Source organism: Parambassis ranga, chromosome 19 (assembly GCF_900634625.1).
Source record: "Parambassis ranga chromosome 19, fParRan2.1, whole genome shotgun sequence".
NCBI lineage: Eukaryota > Metazoa > Chordata > Actinopteri > Ambassidae > Parambassis > Parambassis ranga.
This window is the reverse complement of record NC_041039.1, coordinates 8,036,826-8,053,424: the sequence shown is the minus strand read 5'-3', so window position 1 is coordinate 8,053,424 and position 16,599 is coordinate 8,036,826. Positions and strand designations below refer to the sequence as shown.

The 16,599-nt window shown below is 39.7% G+C and overlaps 3 protein-coding genes across 5 annotated transcripts in view; 1 reads left to right on the top strand and 2 right to left on the bottom strand.

Annotated features, from left to right (window-relative positions):
- The window catches only part of LOC114451483 (testican-2), a 27,966-nt gene extending 23,753 nt beyond the window's left edge, over positions 1-4,213 (bottom strand). The window contains exon 1 of the mRNA XM_028430115.1: positions 4,009-4,213. Within this exon, the coding sequence (XP_028285916.1) occupies positions 4,009-4,185 (177 nt within the window). The 5' untranslated portion in view covers positions 4,186-4,213. The remainder of the gene's footprint in view (positions 1-4,008) is intronic.
- Positions 4,166-14,813, bottom strand: ascc1 (activating signal cointegrator 1 complex subunit 1). 2 transcript variants are annotated; one of them, XM_028430117.1, is made up of 10 exons: positions 14,399-14,813; positions 14,187-14,289; positions 14,006-14,103; positions 13,754-13,932; positions 13,516-13,649; positions 13,260-13,379; positions 13,053-13,177; positions 12,378-12,451; positions 11,083-11,211; positions 4,166-4,293 (listed from the first exon to the last, which is right to left on the bottom strand). In XM_028430117.1, the coding sequence occupies exons 1-9, from the start codon at positions 14,511-14,513 to the stop codon at positions 11,095-11,097; spliced, it is 1,065 nt and encodes a 354-aa protein (XP_028285918.1). In that variant the 5' UTR covers positions 14,514-14,813; the 3' UTR covers positions 4,166-4,293; positions 11,083-11,094. The 2 variants fall into 2 exon arrangements, with proteins under 2 accessions (XP_028285918.1, XP_028285917.1); XM_028430116.1 differs by lacking the exon at positions 4,166-4,293 and adding an exon at positions 6,595-6,760 and having other exon boundaries at positions 14,399-14,810.
- anapc16 (anaphase promoting complex subunit 16) lies at positions 14,721-16,599 on the top strand. Of its 2 annotated transcripts, none has more exons than XM_028430119.1 (4): positions 14,721-14,848; positions 15,205-15,360; positions 15,931-16,005; positions 16,091-16,599. In XM_028430119.1, the coding sequence occupies exons 2-4, from the start codon at positions 15,219-15,221 to the stop codon at positions 16,198-16,200; spliced, it is 327 nt and encodes a 108-aa protein (XP_028285920.1). In that variant the 5' UTR covers positions 14,721-14,848; positions 15,205-15,218; the 3' UTR covers positions 16,201-16,599. The 2 variants fall into 2 exon arrangements, with proteins under 2 accessions (XP_028285920.1, XP_028285919.1); XM_028430118.1 differs by having other exon boundaries at positions 14,766-14,922; positions 16,091-16,257.

Here is a 16,599-nt window from a genome sequence, read left to right as displayed (position 1 = left end):
GCAAGAAGGCTTTCCTACTTTGAGAGCTCCTTCAAATGAGGATAATTCAGGCATTGTTGCTCTGGAAGGATCCAATGGCAAGAAGTATGTGGAGCACTGTGTCATAACAACTGGTAATGCAAACAGGAAATCCACTGAAGACTAGACTGTCTCATTTAATGGCACTCCGTCATGGTCTACAAAGGACTTATCTCTTGATTTAAGACACAGCTCATATCTACCATAGACCCTAACTAACTGCTGCAGTACATACATGTACAGTGGTTATGTTATGTTCTCACTTTCTGCAGAAATTCCTTTATGAATATTGTTGTTTTAAGCTTGCTGAGGGGATCAGGTCAAATTTAAGGTCCTATCTAATTACTGCATTTGTCACTGTCCTGAATCAAGTTAAATAATCGGCAGGAATAAGGCTAATGATTGCTTGTATTTTGCTTCACTGCGCTGATTTAGAACCACAACAAGCGAAGAAGCCATTTACCTGAAAAAGATGTGGCTATTTTCCCTCATTAAAAACAGAGCTGGCTGGAGAGCAGGTGCAAACTTTAAACAGCCCTCTGTGGTTGGCTGAAAGGCTGCACGGCTCCTTAATGAGGTCCCTCTCTGCAAAGCTCAGAGAGATGGGAGAATCTGGCTGGGAATGAACAGCACAGTATTGTTCACATGAGCGGTGGCCTGAGCTCCCACTGAACAGATCCACCCTAACACACCAGAATGTAAAGTGGATGCGACAGATAAAAGCAATGCAATCGGCTAATTAAAGCCGGGCCTAATTTGAGGACTGTGCCTTTGTAACCTGTTGTCCTGCTTTGCGGGTGTGAACATTTCGTTAAAAGATTAGACGTCTCGACTTTTGTAGGGTGCCATGATTACAGCTTCAACCTTGTTGTGTGTCATAATGGAGCTTGTCTATCACCCTGCAACCTGCTGCTGGATTATCCTGACACCTCCTGCCTCTACAGCTGTTGGTCTGTTAGTTCTTCCTTTCAGCATTATGTCTCCATGCTGGATAATAATATGTCCACTTTAAATACCAGTGCTATCAATCAAACCCCCACTACTGTGTTTTTAAAGCCCACATCCTGAGGTTTGTATTTTATTTATATGCAGTATGAATATTCCTGTTTGCTGTCTTCACACCTCCTGTTTGCCAAGGCAGCTAGTAAACAAACACAACCCCTTCACATTTCAGATGGTGTGTCTAACTGCCCGGTACAGTCCTATTAGAGCAGAACCAAGTCAGCATGGCTGTATATCTCATCTCTTCATGGGCTGTGCTTCTACATTCACACAGATTTGTATAGATTCATATGAAGAGACGGGAAATGTCAGCGCATTCCCATCCAAAGCATTCAGACTGACATCACCGTGGACTGCTAGCATCCATACAACATAAACTTCGCCATCAGAGTGTGCACACAGTCTCTATGCAGATGTTTACCAATTCTTTGTGTCCATGTGGATTTCTCCAAGTGCGAAAAAAATATGTTGCTTCAGGCGCCAGAGAGAACACCTCCTTCTACCATTATGCTATTTTGAAGGTGGTACAATAACAACCAGCATGTGTCCATGGTATCCAGAGGACTATAATCCCTGCCCGAGGATGAACCAAAGAGCTGCATGCTATCATAAAGCTAAATAGCATCAACAAGTTCAACATTTCTGGTCCTTTTTTTTGTTTTTATAAGGAGTAAGATGACAAAATCAATACAATCACTCAAGTTACATATCCAAACACCATGTTCAATCCTCTGATCACACAAGGTCATAAAAATCTAGATTTTCTAGTGGATGTGCTGTGGTTGCATAATACAATCAATTTTTAATCATGGTTTTCCAAACTTTTTAGAGTTTTATTTGAAAGAAATAAATGATGTCAGCTTATGTTGTTTATGTCTTTATGCTCAAAGTACTAAGAAATAAAGGCTATGTATTATCAGGTGCATGCATCTATATCTAAATAATTAATTGGGGTGGGTGGTGGATGGATGATTTATGCATGGAATCGGACCACGTCAGAACCACTGCACACCTCACTAGAAAAACAGAAGTCTAAATATCAGTGTATATGTATTTTTTATGGTTTTCCAAATTACAGCAGATTAAATAAACTTTCATAACTCAAACTGAGAGATTTGGTTTCACTTTTTTTTCAAAATAATTAAAAATCCAAGTATACTGATAAAGCAGATCAACAAGAATTTACTGAGAATATTTAAATCACATATTAAGCAAAAGAGCAAACGTTTACTAGTTGAACTTTAGCAGATGAGAGAAAGAGTTTGTTTGAATGAAGATTAATCATAGCCATTTTCTTGAAACCTATCTCATTTTCTCAGGACAGTATGTTCCAACCCATCTGTCAGTCAGACACCATTCCAATCACACAGTTGAGGCAAACCTTACCACAAACAGCAAAGATAATATTCAAATTTGCATGACAGCACAAATTCGCAATTCAATTACAAATCCCTCTCAGGGGTTTATTGCTGCCGGACACATTCCAGTGCGCCACCGAAAACTGTCAAAGGCAGCTCCTCTCTGGCTGGCCCTGATAAGATGATCTGAGGTGATATTTCTCAGCCATGAGATCAAACAAATGTCCGGTTGTCAAGGTGGAGGCTTGGATCTGAGTGTTGCTAACCAACTCCTCCTCAGAGATCATCCTGATTCATGCCATGTGTTCTGTCTTTTGGTAAGAAGTGGAGCCTTCAGCACTGCAAAGCCTCATAAGACTCTGACCCCCTATCATGACAGAGAACCAAGAACCATCTCCTGTTGGTCTGATGTTTTACAATCTATCACAACTTGTCACATCCTGCATGCAGTGAGATCAAGCAGCAATCCTCAGTTCCTCAAATGCATCGAATGGTTTTTATGTGAGTTAATTCCCTGTAGCCACATGAAACACAAAACTCCAAAATATGTAGAGTACATGTTAAAATGCTCCACATAAGATCCTTATCATTGTGCATACCTATATGCAATGCACGCAAAGGTTCCTGTAAAGGCTCTGTTTGTATCAGGCCACTGTGGGAAAGGATGACAATTAATGAGCAGTGATACTTTTTGTAGTTGGATTTACAGGAATTTGCATCACTGTGATGAATAGTGTTTTTATTATTTATCAACTGCAAGGATGCTGCGATTTAAAGAAACACACACACACACACATGTAATAGGACTTCCTGAAAATCCCAATACATAGGTACGAAGATGTTTATCACCAACCTGTAAACCAGTATTTGACTAAAATTGCATTCAAATTCTACAATCCATAAATATAGCGTTAATATGACAAACAAAAAAGTGTCACACTTGCAAATATTAGGCATTTTTTATCAAAAGGTAGCTGCCAATTTATTTAGACAGCTGAGTAATCGATTATTTTCAGCTCTAATAAAGATTTAGATGGCAGTCAGAATCATAATCAGAAATACTTTATTAATCCCAGAGGGAAATTGCTTTCACACTGAATTTGATCATTTAATTATAAATTGAAGCTTCAGAGATCAACCAGCTGAAGACTGTGTTTAGTGCAGCTGATGTATTTAGTTTGTGAAGCCCTATACTGTATGTGCAGTGTGGCAGATCAATGGAAATAGCTTTGGAGACTTCAGCTAATGTCATAAATTTCCATTTGAGTTGTGTTGTGTTTACTGACCGCTTCTAATACAAAGGATTATTGATAAAAGTGTTGATTTTAGAGACATCATAAAATAGCTGTTACCTGTTTGGCATGTCAACCGAGTCAAGGGCAGTTAGTGAATGAAATACCGTGAGAACATTTAAAAGGAAACGGTGCTCGAACACGCGCATCCATCTGGACATGTGATCTTAAAATATATATATTTGTATCATGAGTATTTCTTTCGCAAAAACTGATGAAAATTGCGCGTGTGTGCACTTCAGGGTGACAGTGAACTGTGCGCAAAAAAAAAAGAAAATGAGCCTGCGTTCCGTCCACTGCGGGAGCGCTCAAATAATGACACTAAATACATCACTCACGTCTCTGAAGCGATTCCAGTGTTTGATTTTCCGGCTGTACTGGGAGATGGTGGACAGCCATTGCTCGTCTTCCATGAAATTCCCGGCTTTTGTTGCCTCTTTCCCACTTTTCACATCTACCTGGAGCGAGACGCCCACCAGCAGAAACAGGCAAGCCACGGATCCCACAACGACCATGATGGTGAAGCAGTTTGGACTGGGATGTATCCTCCTACTGCTGCTGCTGCTGCTGCTGTCCTCTAGCCAATGATCCACATACAACACTGCTGCTGCTGCCTCAACACACTGAATGGAAATTAGAGAGAGGAGAGGAGAGGAGAGGAGAGGAGAGGAGAGGAGGGGAGAGAAGAGGGTGGGAGACAGAAAGTTAAAGGAGAGATTAGATCATGCACTAATCATTTATTTCTGCTTACTTGGCTCCATTATTTTAGAGGCTTTTATTGTTTTAAATCAGCCCCCCCCCACACACAGAAATCCTGCATGGCTGTCACAAATGAATCATACAAGTATAACAGATGTTTATTGTTGTACTGATTATCAATCAATTTTTTGTACAATAGTCATGATCAGTGAGGGCTGAATTGAGCTCAGACCGAGACTCAAATGACTCATCCTGTTCAAAAAGAGTAAGCGGTGCCCAAACTGGGTCTCCCTGCACTGCTAATGGTCACGGAAAGACTCTCAAGAGGCCGTGAGGCAAATGAGGTTTAATTTAGCTTAAAATTGGCTAGATTTTATTCCTAATTCTTAGTTCATTAGGAGAACAGGGCAAGAATGTGACTCATCAGCAGTGTCAGTACACTACTACATCAGTTTTTGTAGGTTTTTTGTTTACCGCATCAATGAGCAGATGTTTAATATTGAAGATGCTGTATAGTCAATTTATCCCCCCCCTTTCTGGCAGTGACAGTTATTTCGCAAAAACTCAACAGGAAGGCATACCTTTACATTGACATCAAATGGAAAACTTAAAGCAAAAAATGTGAAATAACCAGTGTCAGAGTGGCAGTGTGTAGCAGTGTTCGGCTGTACCTACACATCATTCTAAATCTACCCACGCTACCCCTGCCGCTCGTCTGTGTGCAGCTCCCTCTGCTCCAAATTTCAAACCCCATGAAGATAAACCTAATCCGGCCCTCTGCTCAGATTCATTTAAGGTTACCAATATTGGCCGCGGCTGAGCAGTGGCCCTGGGGCAGCATCACATTACTGTGACACTGCTTAGCTGGACAAACTCACTCTGACACTGGCATCAAAACAGTTGATGTGGCAGTGGCAGCTTTTCCTCTGGAGTGCCAAAAAACTCCAGCAAGGGCAACGGGAGAAATGTCCCACAGCGCCGGGCAGCTGTGCACATCAGGAATACAAGGCATCAGACACAATGTGTTAATCAAGAGGCCGTCATCAGTCATGTCATGAAGGGTGACTGTGCTTTAGATTAATGGTAGTACAGCCTAACTGGGTCACTCAAAAGCATTTAGAGACCATGTTCTGCTTTGCACCATTAGCTTTTAAAGATTTTTTGAGGGTTAAGAAACAGCCCCCCCACCTCTCTTTCCCTCTCTCTCTCTTTCTCTCTGGACCACAGCAGAGGAAGTCTCCACAGGGAACATGTGCAAGAGCAGCTAAAGCAAACATGTTGATGAGACTGGCTGAGCTCTTCATCTCTTCAGATAAAACGTTTTAGGGAGAAGACTCAAAGGACCTTCTTCTTATAATCAGTGCACTCTTGCACTTTGTATTTGTTACAACGAGCAGACGTTTGATTGGTTTTCTTCACACACAAGATGGTAAAGATATATCTAACCTACAGATGCAAAGTGACAGCTTTTTATCGAGGTCTGTTAGTGTGTGTGTGTGTGGGAGTGCAGTATTTCTGTCCCTATACTCGCACCTGTTGTGGACTGTAGGTGCAACAAAAGCAAATAATTTACTGTATATTTACTGTCAGGCAAACCTTCAAGGCTTCAAAATCCTTCAGGGCTACCTTTACTATTTTCTGGGTTGTCATGGTGACCATCTCCAATGGACACATCGGCATGCACTTTTTATATGACCACAAAAGGTCACAGCACGTATGGATGGAAATGACGAGCAGTAATAACAGCTTCTGAAGCGCATTTTAATATGTGTGATATTTAACAGAACCTTTGAGAAAAAAATACACACATCAAACTGTTTGCTGCATCCTACATTTCAAAAACAGCTCCAGATAACTTGTTTAACATCTACATATCAGAGTTGCGCTGTGGAAGAGTGCCTTTAATTGTAAAGGGATTAACTGATGTGATCAGCTCCTCCTGCTCTGCTGTACATATCTACCCTTCACCAAGCATAATCAGTTTGTACAAAAGGAGTGCAGAAGAGGGAGAGCTTCATTTGAATAACATCAGACAAGACTGCAGCAGCATTTTCTTATCTGTAAATATTTGCTGTCTGCAAATGTAGGCAACACATCTCTTTTCTGTTTTACAAACAGCTCAGAAGGCCCAGCACGAGCTTGCATGCTTATCACAGCTATACATATTGTCAAATGATGGAAACAGTTCCACGAGGATCGCTTCAGGAATTCCTAGAACACAACAATTAATTGTAACAGGCCATGGGTGGATGCTTTATTTATTCCTGACAAATGAAAACAGAAAGGGTGGGACATCCTGACAGAATTAGGAAACATTTCAACAAAAGCTTGATGGAATATGGTAGTGGTCAGACCTGATGGAACCTTCTTTTCTTCTCCTTATCTCAAACCCTGCAACAGATAATCAGAGTTAAATATTTGCACTTTAAAGGACCAGTATGTATAAATTACAAAAATCTGCGAGGTGACATAGTATTTGTGATTATTTGTGTATAATCACCTGCATCTGTGAAAATTAGCCCATTTATATGTACATAGCAGGTCCTCAAACACTGACTACAGAGCGGCACATCATGTTTATAACAGAGTCCTTGTTGTAGAAGTAGCCACTGGCACCTGAGGTCCACTATAGGTCCTCCAGATGTGGAAAGGGAAGGCTGCAGTTTGCAACCTCACTGCTAAATGCCGCTTAAAACCTAAACAGTGGTCCATTAAGAACCACTTAATTAAGAATTGAGATATAAACCTTTTCTACTCCCCTTCTATTAAATTGATTTTAAACAAATCAGCTTCAAAAAACATGCTATTAAGGAATATGATACTGATAACACAGTAAAACCTTCTTTCTTGCAAAGCCATTACAGATGCTTGTTTGTGCAGCAGTGGCGTGCTGTTATAGGAGGACATCACTCTGCAGAATTCAGTAGGGGGGAGGAAGTGCAGAATAAACCTGAGAGCAAGTTCCTGTGAGGAAATCCCATCATAAGAGGTTATTTTGAAAGTTGAGGAGAGAATAAACCACATCGGGAGGCATTTAATAAGTAATCCCGACTGACTTACAGCTGTAAGTGGAGCTGCTATAAATGCGTATAGATTTAATTCAATAGGATTCAAACTGGGTCACACAGCTATTAAAAGTGCAAAGTTAGTTGAGAGCAGTCTGACAGCAGTTTGCCTCTGCCTGCCGGCTGTTTTGCACTGCAGGCAGCTGCAGCAGAGTGGAAGAGAGTGCAGCACCTTTTTCAATTAAATGCCCACAATTGACAGAGCACCGGCTAATATTCTGAACTCTTGACACACTCAGTCTCAGTGGACAGAATATTTTCAGTCTGTATTATAAGGTTATACCAGCTTTTGCAAATGAAATATCTCTACCAGTTTCATATTCATTATATCAAATGTCAAATGTTGTATGAAGCCATTTCACAAGGATACACAAATAATTTATTTGAATAAAAAAATAAAGTGAGAATGAGGATTTCTTTTGATCAGAATGAATCTACACTTATTAAACTGGAATCATTCACAGCATGATGTTTTTGAGACATTTCATTGAATAATAGATGTTCTAAAAGTAAGACTAATCGTGAAGATTTCTTGCAGCCCTGTTGTAAGCTCTTACTGTGCAACGTGTACGCAAAGCAAACAGCAGCTCTGAATGACTCCTTGCTGTTCAAACACTCTCGGCTTTGTGCCTCTCCTCCCTGTGTGAATGCCTCCAGCAGTAAACAGACATGGACAGCTGCAGGCGGCCTCCAGACACAGCACTCTGAATGATAAAGAGCTGCTGCGGGGATCACCTGCCTTTCTCACTGGATAGGCAGATTAAACATTTCACATACTCTATCCTTGGCTGTCCGTCAAGGCCGTTTATACCCATTTAGTGACAGAGTGATTAGTGTGAAATTCAAACGGTGGTGACATGCAACTGGAGAGCAGCATCCGACATGAGGGAGAGCAATCAAAAAAGTTGTGCTGTCATTTTTCAGCGTTAATGACGTCCAAACTGAAAGATTCGGCTTCTTTGGAGCAGGATCATTAATACGACACCTTTCAACCTGTCATTGATCAGACATATAACCTGTCTTAGGATTGAGGCTTGTTAACAGAAAACATGCCAAAAGGAGTATGAAATGTCATTTCTGTTTCCTTGTTGTCAAACCATCTTTTTTGTTCTTTCAGTTAAGTGGTTTCAAATATTCTACTTTAATGTCCACTTGAGTAAAACCTACCATGACCTTAAAGAAGTAAATGGCTGCTTAAATCGATTCCATACATGCTATTAGTTACTTCAAGCATGCAAATCAAACATATCTGCTGTGTTAAAAAGATCACCTCTGTCAAACCTATTTTTCCAGCCTTCCATCTAAAGAAAGCTTAATTTTTAATTAAACTGAAAAATTGCATAGTGTGGGTCTGAATATTAAATATATTGTGCTCAAACAGCTAACACTGATCAAGTAAGACCATTTCAAATAGCCTTTGTGTAAAAAAATGGCTCCTTTGAAAACTGCCATGAAATTAAATATGCAAATTAGGCAGAGGTCTAAACAATAATTATTAACAATACGAAAACTTCAGTCACCAAACATGGTGTGATTTCTCATTACTGTGAGTTTTTAATGGGCTATTCTGAGTGATTGCTTTCACAGCTTTTCTCTTTCTAAGTTCTTATGTGCTGATTCCACATTTTCAGCGCGTGTATAACACATTACTAAACATACAGCTTATTTGATCAGGGCATGTAAACAAGTACGTGCACACAAGGCTGCACTATTTTAACCGTTCATGCTTGTCAGATATTAAGAAATGGGAACGCACAAAAAAAGGTCTGCTGTAACGGACAATAGATCCACAGTAAGGTGTGATGAGGACCAAAGAAAAAAACAAAACAAAAAACCTTTTATTATCTTACTTCAGATCTCGTGCGCTATGATCTTGGTGATGTGGCCTGTATGCCTTGTGTTGGTTTTGTATACTTTAGATTTTTAATATATTATTCTATTTGTTTGAAAAAGTAGCCTTGCTTACCAGGAAGAGATCTTGAATAGATAAATAAAGGATATATCAAAATACAATTCGAAACATGTCCTTACAGCAGCTTACCTACATGAGGATGTGTTGTATCCATATTGAATTAAATGTTTGTCAAACAGTGACAGTGTTGCATGTTGTGAACATCTGCACCACACTTCCTTAATCATGTTAACAAGATACAAAGTCTCAATGAATCCTGTATCTATGTCCTGTGAGTGGCATTATGATGGATGTGCACTCCTGACCGACTAACAAGCATATCAGCTAACAGGTCCACACATGGACAGCTCAGCTGGCTCGCTGCTTTTCCACTGACAAAATATGCACATCCTTCTCTGATAGCATCCAGGACAAATAGAAGGGAAAAGAAGTAATGCCACTGCTGAGGCACAAGGGTGGACAGCACAGGGTGGCAGAGCAGACAAACAAAACACCCCCTCAGTTTTCATCAATGTAACTGTTGGCCGCTTGGCGATCACCCTGCTGCATGCCAATCAGATAGAGCATCACCGGCTGAGGGGGAGGGCCAAGCTCTGGCTCTGCAACCAATCTGTATTCACTCTAAATAGGCGGGAGTGGGAACAAGGTTGTGGTCCCAGTGGGAGGGCCACTGATAAAAAAAAGATGGGAAAAATATCCTGACTAGTGTAATAAATTATGTCAGCGTCGCATTAACACATTTATGAGGCAGTGAGATGAAAGGAAGTGGGTAATACATGCGATGTTCAAATTTCTGGTTTTGTAGAGGATTTTTTTAAGCTGTGAACTTCATATTTGGAATGTTGAAGTCAACAGAGCAACTGTGGCTTGCTGAAGAATAGTAGCTATTTTAGCCAATATGGGAGACAGGTGAGGTAGGCAGGAAGACTCCTTAAATTATTAAGCACATGCCATCAACACAAACATTTATGAGATGTACCAGCCAATCGCATCACAAGAATGGCCAGCTCAGGCAAAAAAAAAGCTTTTCAATACGTCACATTTGATCTTTTTCTTATAGAACATCACTGTATTTGAATGCCATTGCTTTAGTCAACAGCATATGATTTTAGTAGGGGTGGAAATTGTTTGGAATGTCAACTTTCGATTTCTTTATACACTGAAAGGTAAATCTGACATCAAGCAAAGTCAGTCCTCTCCTTTCATGGGAAACAGTGCCTGTCCTCGGTTTCCCTTCCAGAATAAAACTTTTCCATTGTCAACAACAATTCTCTACGACTGAAAATGACAAAAGTGTCTGAGTACTGTAGCAGTGATGTCTTTATTAGAATATCTAGCTTTTTTCATAACTGCATGTTCCATTAAAATGCATTTTGTGTCATTTACTTTGATGTTGTTTGACTGAGATTCCCTGAAGAGGAGCAAATGTCTGAAGACTAAAGTATAAAAACAGAAGTCTGACTGCCTGCAGCATCTTAGAATGGATTTGCATGCGTGTTTCATCTTTTCAAAGAGCTTTAGTCAGAAATTGCAAACACCCTGCACACTGATCATTCTATGTTTTTCCATATAAAATGTTCCTAAGGGGGTTTGAAAGCAATAAATATGGTTCAGTCACTGGCTTTACAAGTCATTCAAAAAAAAAAGAAGACAAGAGAAAATAAAAACACTATGCTGCCACCTAGTGGACAAAAGCGAGACAGATGCATATTAGGCTGATGTCTTGAATTTCCCACCTCTGAGTGTGTTCAGGAGAAGCAGATGCTACCAGCAGAGCTGTAGTATCCAGTGCAGTCTGATGAATATCTCTGGGACAGCAGGACAGTATTCAGCTCAAAATCTCCAAAACAATATCCATTGAATTTCTGTAATTTGAAAACAAAACCCATGGTAAAAACTATCATTATTGGTTAGGATTATTTTGTTTGAGCTGTATAGTTGTGTTTTCCTAGAACAACAACAGGTATGATTAATATATGATATACAATACTGTTGAAAAGTTTGGGGTCACTTGGAAATGTCTTTATTTTTTCCAAAAAAATGTTTTGTTTTTTACAATAAAGATAACATTAAAGTAATCAGACATACAGATTAGACATTGTTAATGTGGTAAATGACTATTCTAGTTAGAAAAGGCTGATTTTTAATGGAATATATACAAAGGTTTACAGAGGGCTTTTCCAGCAACAATCACTCCTATGTTCTAATTATACATTGTGTTAGATAATCATGTTAAAAAGGCTAATTGATGATTAGAAAACTCCTGTGAAATTATGTTAGCACAGCAGAACTGTTATGCTGATCAGAGAAGCTATAGAACTGGCCTGGTGACCCCAAACTTTGGAACGGTAGTGTATATGAATACTTCATGCATATATATATATATAAATGAACTATTCACTGATATGCTGTTACTTATTAGTAAAACCTATGTTTATCACCACACTTTGAGAGGTGGTTCATATTCAGCCAAAATTAATTTGTGTTCTCACCATTTGTACAAACAGCCTGGAGATAAAGCCACAAATAAGCATGTTTGTGATTTGAAATCTGTTTGCTGTGAGTTTTAATAAGATCAAGCGGTTTAACATCAAATTACTTGTTGCACAACCCCTGCTAATCTGGGTACATACTCATTCAGGTTCAAATCAAATCACCTTTTTGCAATAACAACTGATTATCCTGTGTGCATGCCACTGCACCTAAATCTAGATTTCTCCATTTAAAGAATGGGCAAACCCACATGGGACTCCAAATATAGTGGAACTGTCAACCACAGCTGGAAATCCTATATATACAAAGGTATTCCTCAAGTATTCCTCAGAGTGTTTCAGAGTTTCCAAGAAAACTATAAGAACATGTTTATGTCCCTTCACTGGCTCTGAATGGTGAATGCTTGCTCAGGCTGCAAGAAATGACTAGTCAGAGCCATAGACCATAGCAGACAGGGCTTTCTGAGAATTTCATTTAAAATAATCCTTACATTTCCAGACTTCTGGATGTAATTCGGCAGGAGTAAAATTCCTCTAACCTTTAATATGTTCCTGGCATCAAAAGCCTCCCGTTCACTCATGGTGTGTTTTCCAGTTGCACCTGTGTCTTCAACTGGAACGACACCAAAAGTTTAAAGGGTAAGTTCAACAATGTGGCAACACAATAAAAAACACAGGTTTTCAGTGTTGTCAGTGTTGTGTCTCAGTGATGGAATAAACATGTTTACCTGCAGTCAGTCATTTAATTTGTAAAATTAGTTTGTGAAATATTGGACTAAGAAAATGAAAAGGTTTTTAAATAGGACCCGTCCCCATGGTGGTAAACATGGTCAGTGGTGACAGGGCCCCTCACTTGTGTTGTGCTGTTGGTCAGCCCCGTACAAATTTGAGAACTGCTGCTGGATTCAATCCATTTTCTAAATGAATAAGGCCTTTGTCAGAGTACTTGGAAAGCACACTGCTTTGGAGCACGTAAACAGAGCTGTGGCCAAACAGAGAACAACCTCCTTGGTTCGTCTCTGTACAAATTTGTTGTTCTAAGTGTTTGTGATTCAGCTTTGTCGTCACCGCAGCTCCGATCCATGCCAAAAGATAATGAGAGGACATTGGCAAATACGTTGAAGGCAGCTGCTGCCAGTGTGTTTTCAGCAGGTTGGTGACCTTACTCCTTTGCCTTTGTGCTAGTTAGCCTGTTGTGGGTGTAATGTGTTTACCTGTGGAGTCTTTCCTGAATAAAGTGTTTATCACAGTGCCGTGCAGCTTCACCCTGTCCCACTCCCTGACCATCAGCCCTGCAGAAGCAAAATGCTCCACCAGCTGGTCTGCAATCACCTGCAACCTAAAATGTTCATATGAAACCATGAAAAAGAGAATTAAAACTTGAAAATGCAGAGGATTTAATGTTTTGCCTATGTGCTCACTTGTCAGATCCATCTTTGACATTGACTTTGGCATACAACACGTCCACCATGGCTGGGTCATCATTCATGTACTCAATGCCTGTCACCTCCAACAGCAGAGGTTTTCCTTCAGTAATGTCCCTGGTGACAGAAAAGACAGACCAGAACACTGTGGATGGTTTGTACCTCAAATAAAGACAATGTTTTATAATTGTAGAGTCAACAATAAATAATAATAAATAATAAATAAATGAAGAAATATTAATGCAGCCCCCACCTGATGAACATTTGACACTCTTGGAGATGTTCACGTGCTTTTTGGACTTCTGCGTCACTTAGTAGAGCCAGTGTGCCGATAGTCAGGTGAAGCTTTGCAGGGTTCTGAAAGATGCTTTCCTCTACTCCATGGTCCTGCACATTAGGAAACAACAAATTGTGAATACATAATTTATCAGTAAAATGATGTGTTGGTCCTACATCGTCATCCTTCATAGATAAAGTTGTTGAAACAGTACCTGTGAACACTGCTTCAACACCTCGTCTTTAAATTTCAAGAATCCTTCTTGAATTGTGGAGTCATTGAGGGGGAATGACAGGAAGTGTGTAAAGGGCTGCTTCCTCCGAAAACTCTCCACAAGGACCTCAACTCGAGTGACTGCAGATGACACTGCAGCTTTGCTGGAACCTGTGATAACTGTCAGGCAAAGGAAAGAAGTGACATTTCTGTTCACTCAATTTTATAGTGGCCAGATTTTCTCTGTCCTCACCAATCTGTCCTTCAACTCCTTGTTTTGGGATACTGATAGATGTCTTTGTGTTAGACTCTAAGCGTTTACGCGTTTCTCCCTTTTTCCCAATAATGTATCTGTAGAAAAACAAACACACAGACATACACATTATATTAATTTGCTAAAATAAACATAAAAGCCAAACATGTGGATAACTCACTTGTAAAGAACACTTGGGACTTCAATAGCACAGCGGTATCCTTTTTCTGTCTGTTCAATAAAGTGGCTGTCACACGTTTCATCTTCTGCAAGCTCTTCACTCTCTAGAAACAAATTTTATTTTTGGCCTCTATAAAGAAACTGTGGCTACAGCCTGGAGGAACTCCATGCAAATATGCAGAGCAGCTGTAAATACTGACTGCCTGGACTTACCTGATGGCTCTATGTAAGAAGAATCTTCTTCTCCCTCATAATGTTCCTCCTTGATTATATTCCTTCGGTATATTCTTCCATTTATATTGATTAGAGGTGGACGTAAAACATCCATACTGTAAACTCACCGACGTCAGCTAATTCTATGCTAGCCCAACAACATAAATATATAAAGTGCCGTGACTCTAGCAGGTTAGCTAAAAAAGTTCTTTAATATCGGCTTACTTTGACAACGAAAACTTATTTAGCTAGCTAGTTGCTACCAACGTAGTCGCGTTGAAATGTCTATTTCTGTACTTTACGACACAAATGGACGCTTCCAAATCTACAAAGCACCCAATCGACCACTCTGCGCACAGTGAAGCAAGCGAACCATCCAGATGACTGTAATATCTGTGGATAGAGTCCGTCGCTTCAGTCGTAAAATGCTGTTGTTGTCGTAAAGTTGTGGTAAGACTTCTACACGAACAACAGCATCCGCTATACGAATTTAAAGTCGTTTTAGGTTTTCAGGGACATCGAGGGTAAGCAGTACTATTTGGATAAAGACTCTGTTTCATGTTGTACCTAGTGACATTCGTTGTGGGGTTTAATTGTGTATCCTACTGTGATCTTTTTACGTAGCTTTTTTGCTAGCGACCCAGTAGTAGCAGTACATAGTTTGCTATAGAAACTAGCAAAGTTAACCTAACTTCATGCGTGATTACTAAAACAGGAGGCCACCATAACATACTTATGTTTTATGTATCATAACGGCGTTAAAGACTTTCTCGTGTGTGTGTGTGTGTGTGTGTGTGTGTATTCAGGGTGTTCTGGGGTAATGGCTGCGTCTTCATCCTCCTCCTCTGCGGGAGGTGTGAGTGGTAGCTCGGTGACGGGTTCTGGATTCAGCGCTTCAGAGCTCATCCCACCAAGAAAAGTCCTGTACACATATCCAAAAGGCGCAGGCGAAATGATGGAAGGTAAGACTCGTGTTCAGAAGAACAGCTACAGGCGTTTTCCATTAGCAGTTAATTCTCACAAACACGGGGGGATGGGGGATCATACAAAGAGAGCATTTTGCAACACTGTTTATGTTGATCATCTAATTTGAAGAAAATATTGGCCCATTGTATCAGTCTCAGGCACACTGTTACTCTCTTCAGCACAATGAACACCTTTCAGTATATATTTTCCTATTTAACTCAAATGTCTTGGTGAGAACTTGATTTATTTTTTAGCCTATTACAACAATAGAATCATGTTATCATTGTATCTTAGAAATAATTACACAATTAAAAAACAATGAATCATCATTTTTTAAATGTTGGGGGTCGGGTTGAACATTAGGAATCTTTGCAAAAAGTGTCTACATATTAATATGCAGGATTCATAAACGAGAGATACGTTTTTGGTGCCAAAAGATTTCTGGTTTTGGTTAGTTGTCAGCCGTATTTGAGCAGGGTTTGGTTTTATACAGGTTAAAAACAAGTCTCATTGTTTTCTTTGTGTATGTCATAAGCTGGTAAATTATTGCCTGTGTTTGCTTTTAGATGGCTCCGATAGGTTTTTATGTGAGTCGGTATTCAGCTACCAAGTTGCCTCAACACTGAAACAAGTAAAGCATGGTAAGTCAGTAGTTAGTATAATAGTATAGGCACATCACTGTGTACAATAAAAATGAGCAAGCTAATGGAGTGACTGTTATTTCAGATCAACAAGTGTCAAGGATGGAGAAGCTCGCCAGCTTGGTGGAAGAGCTAGAAGCGGACGAGTGGCGCTACAAACCAATTGAACAGCTACTGGGATTCACACCGTCTTAAATAAACATTCAGATGCCTTTGGTTAATAAATCAGCCAAATAGTAATGTGTAAAACAAGACATGTGCTATTTCTGTTCATAACATCATTTTCAGTGATTTTATTCTGTATGTTATTAGAGATCCTGAATGTGAAATCTATTATTTTATCAACTTTTTTAACAATTAGACCCAACACACTAAACAAAATTCTTCTTATACAGTATTACAACAACAGCAGTTTAAGATTTTGTATAATAGATTTTTCATCAGATTATTAAAAGTTATAATCTGTTTATAGGGTGAGTGCAAATATATGTGTGACGATCACAGCGCGTTTCCACATGAACACACTGTAAGTCGTAAATCTGCTCACTTCATCTCGAGCAAAACAAAGAGCTTGTAAATAAAGTGGAACTTTGA

Coding starts and splice junctions, on each gene's coding strand:
- ascc1 (XM_028430117.1), bottom strand. CDS start 14,513: ATGGATGTTTTACGTCCACCTCTAATCAATATAAATGGAAGAATATAC. Junction 13,933..14,005: donor AGGAGTTGAAGGACAGATTG/GTGAGGACAGAG, acceptor TTTGCCTGACAG/TTATCACAGGTTCCAGCAAA. Junction 13,178..13,259: donor GTCAAAGATGGATCTGACAA/GTGAGCACATAG, acceptor TGAACATTTTAG/GTTGCAGGTGATTGCAGACC.
- anapc16 (XM_028430119.1), top strand. CDS start 15,219: ATGGCTGCGTCTTCATCCTCCTCCTCTGCGGGAGGTGTGAGTGGTAGC. Junction 15,361..15,930: donor CGCAGGCGAAATGATGGAAG/GTAAGACTCGTG, acceptor GTTTGCTTTTAG/ATGGCTCCGATAGGTTTTTA. Junction 16,006..16,090: donor ACTGAAACAAGTAAAGCATG/GTAAGTCAGTAG, acceptor CTGTTATTTCAG/ATCAACAAGTGTCAAGGATG.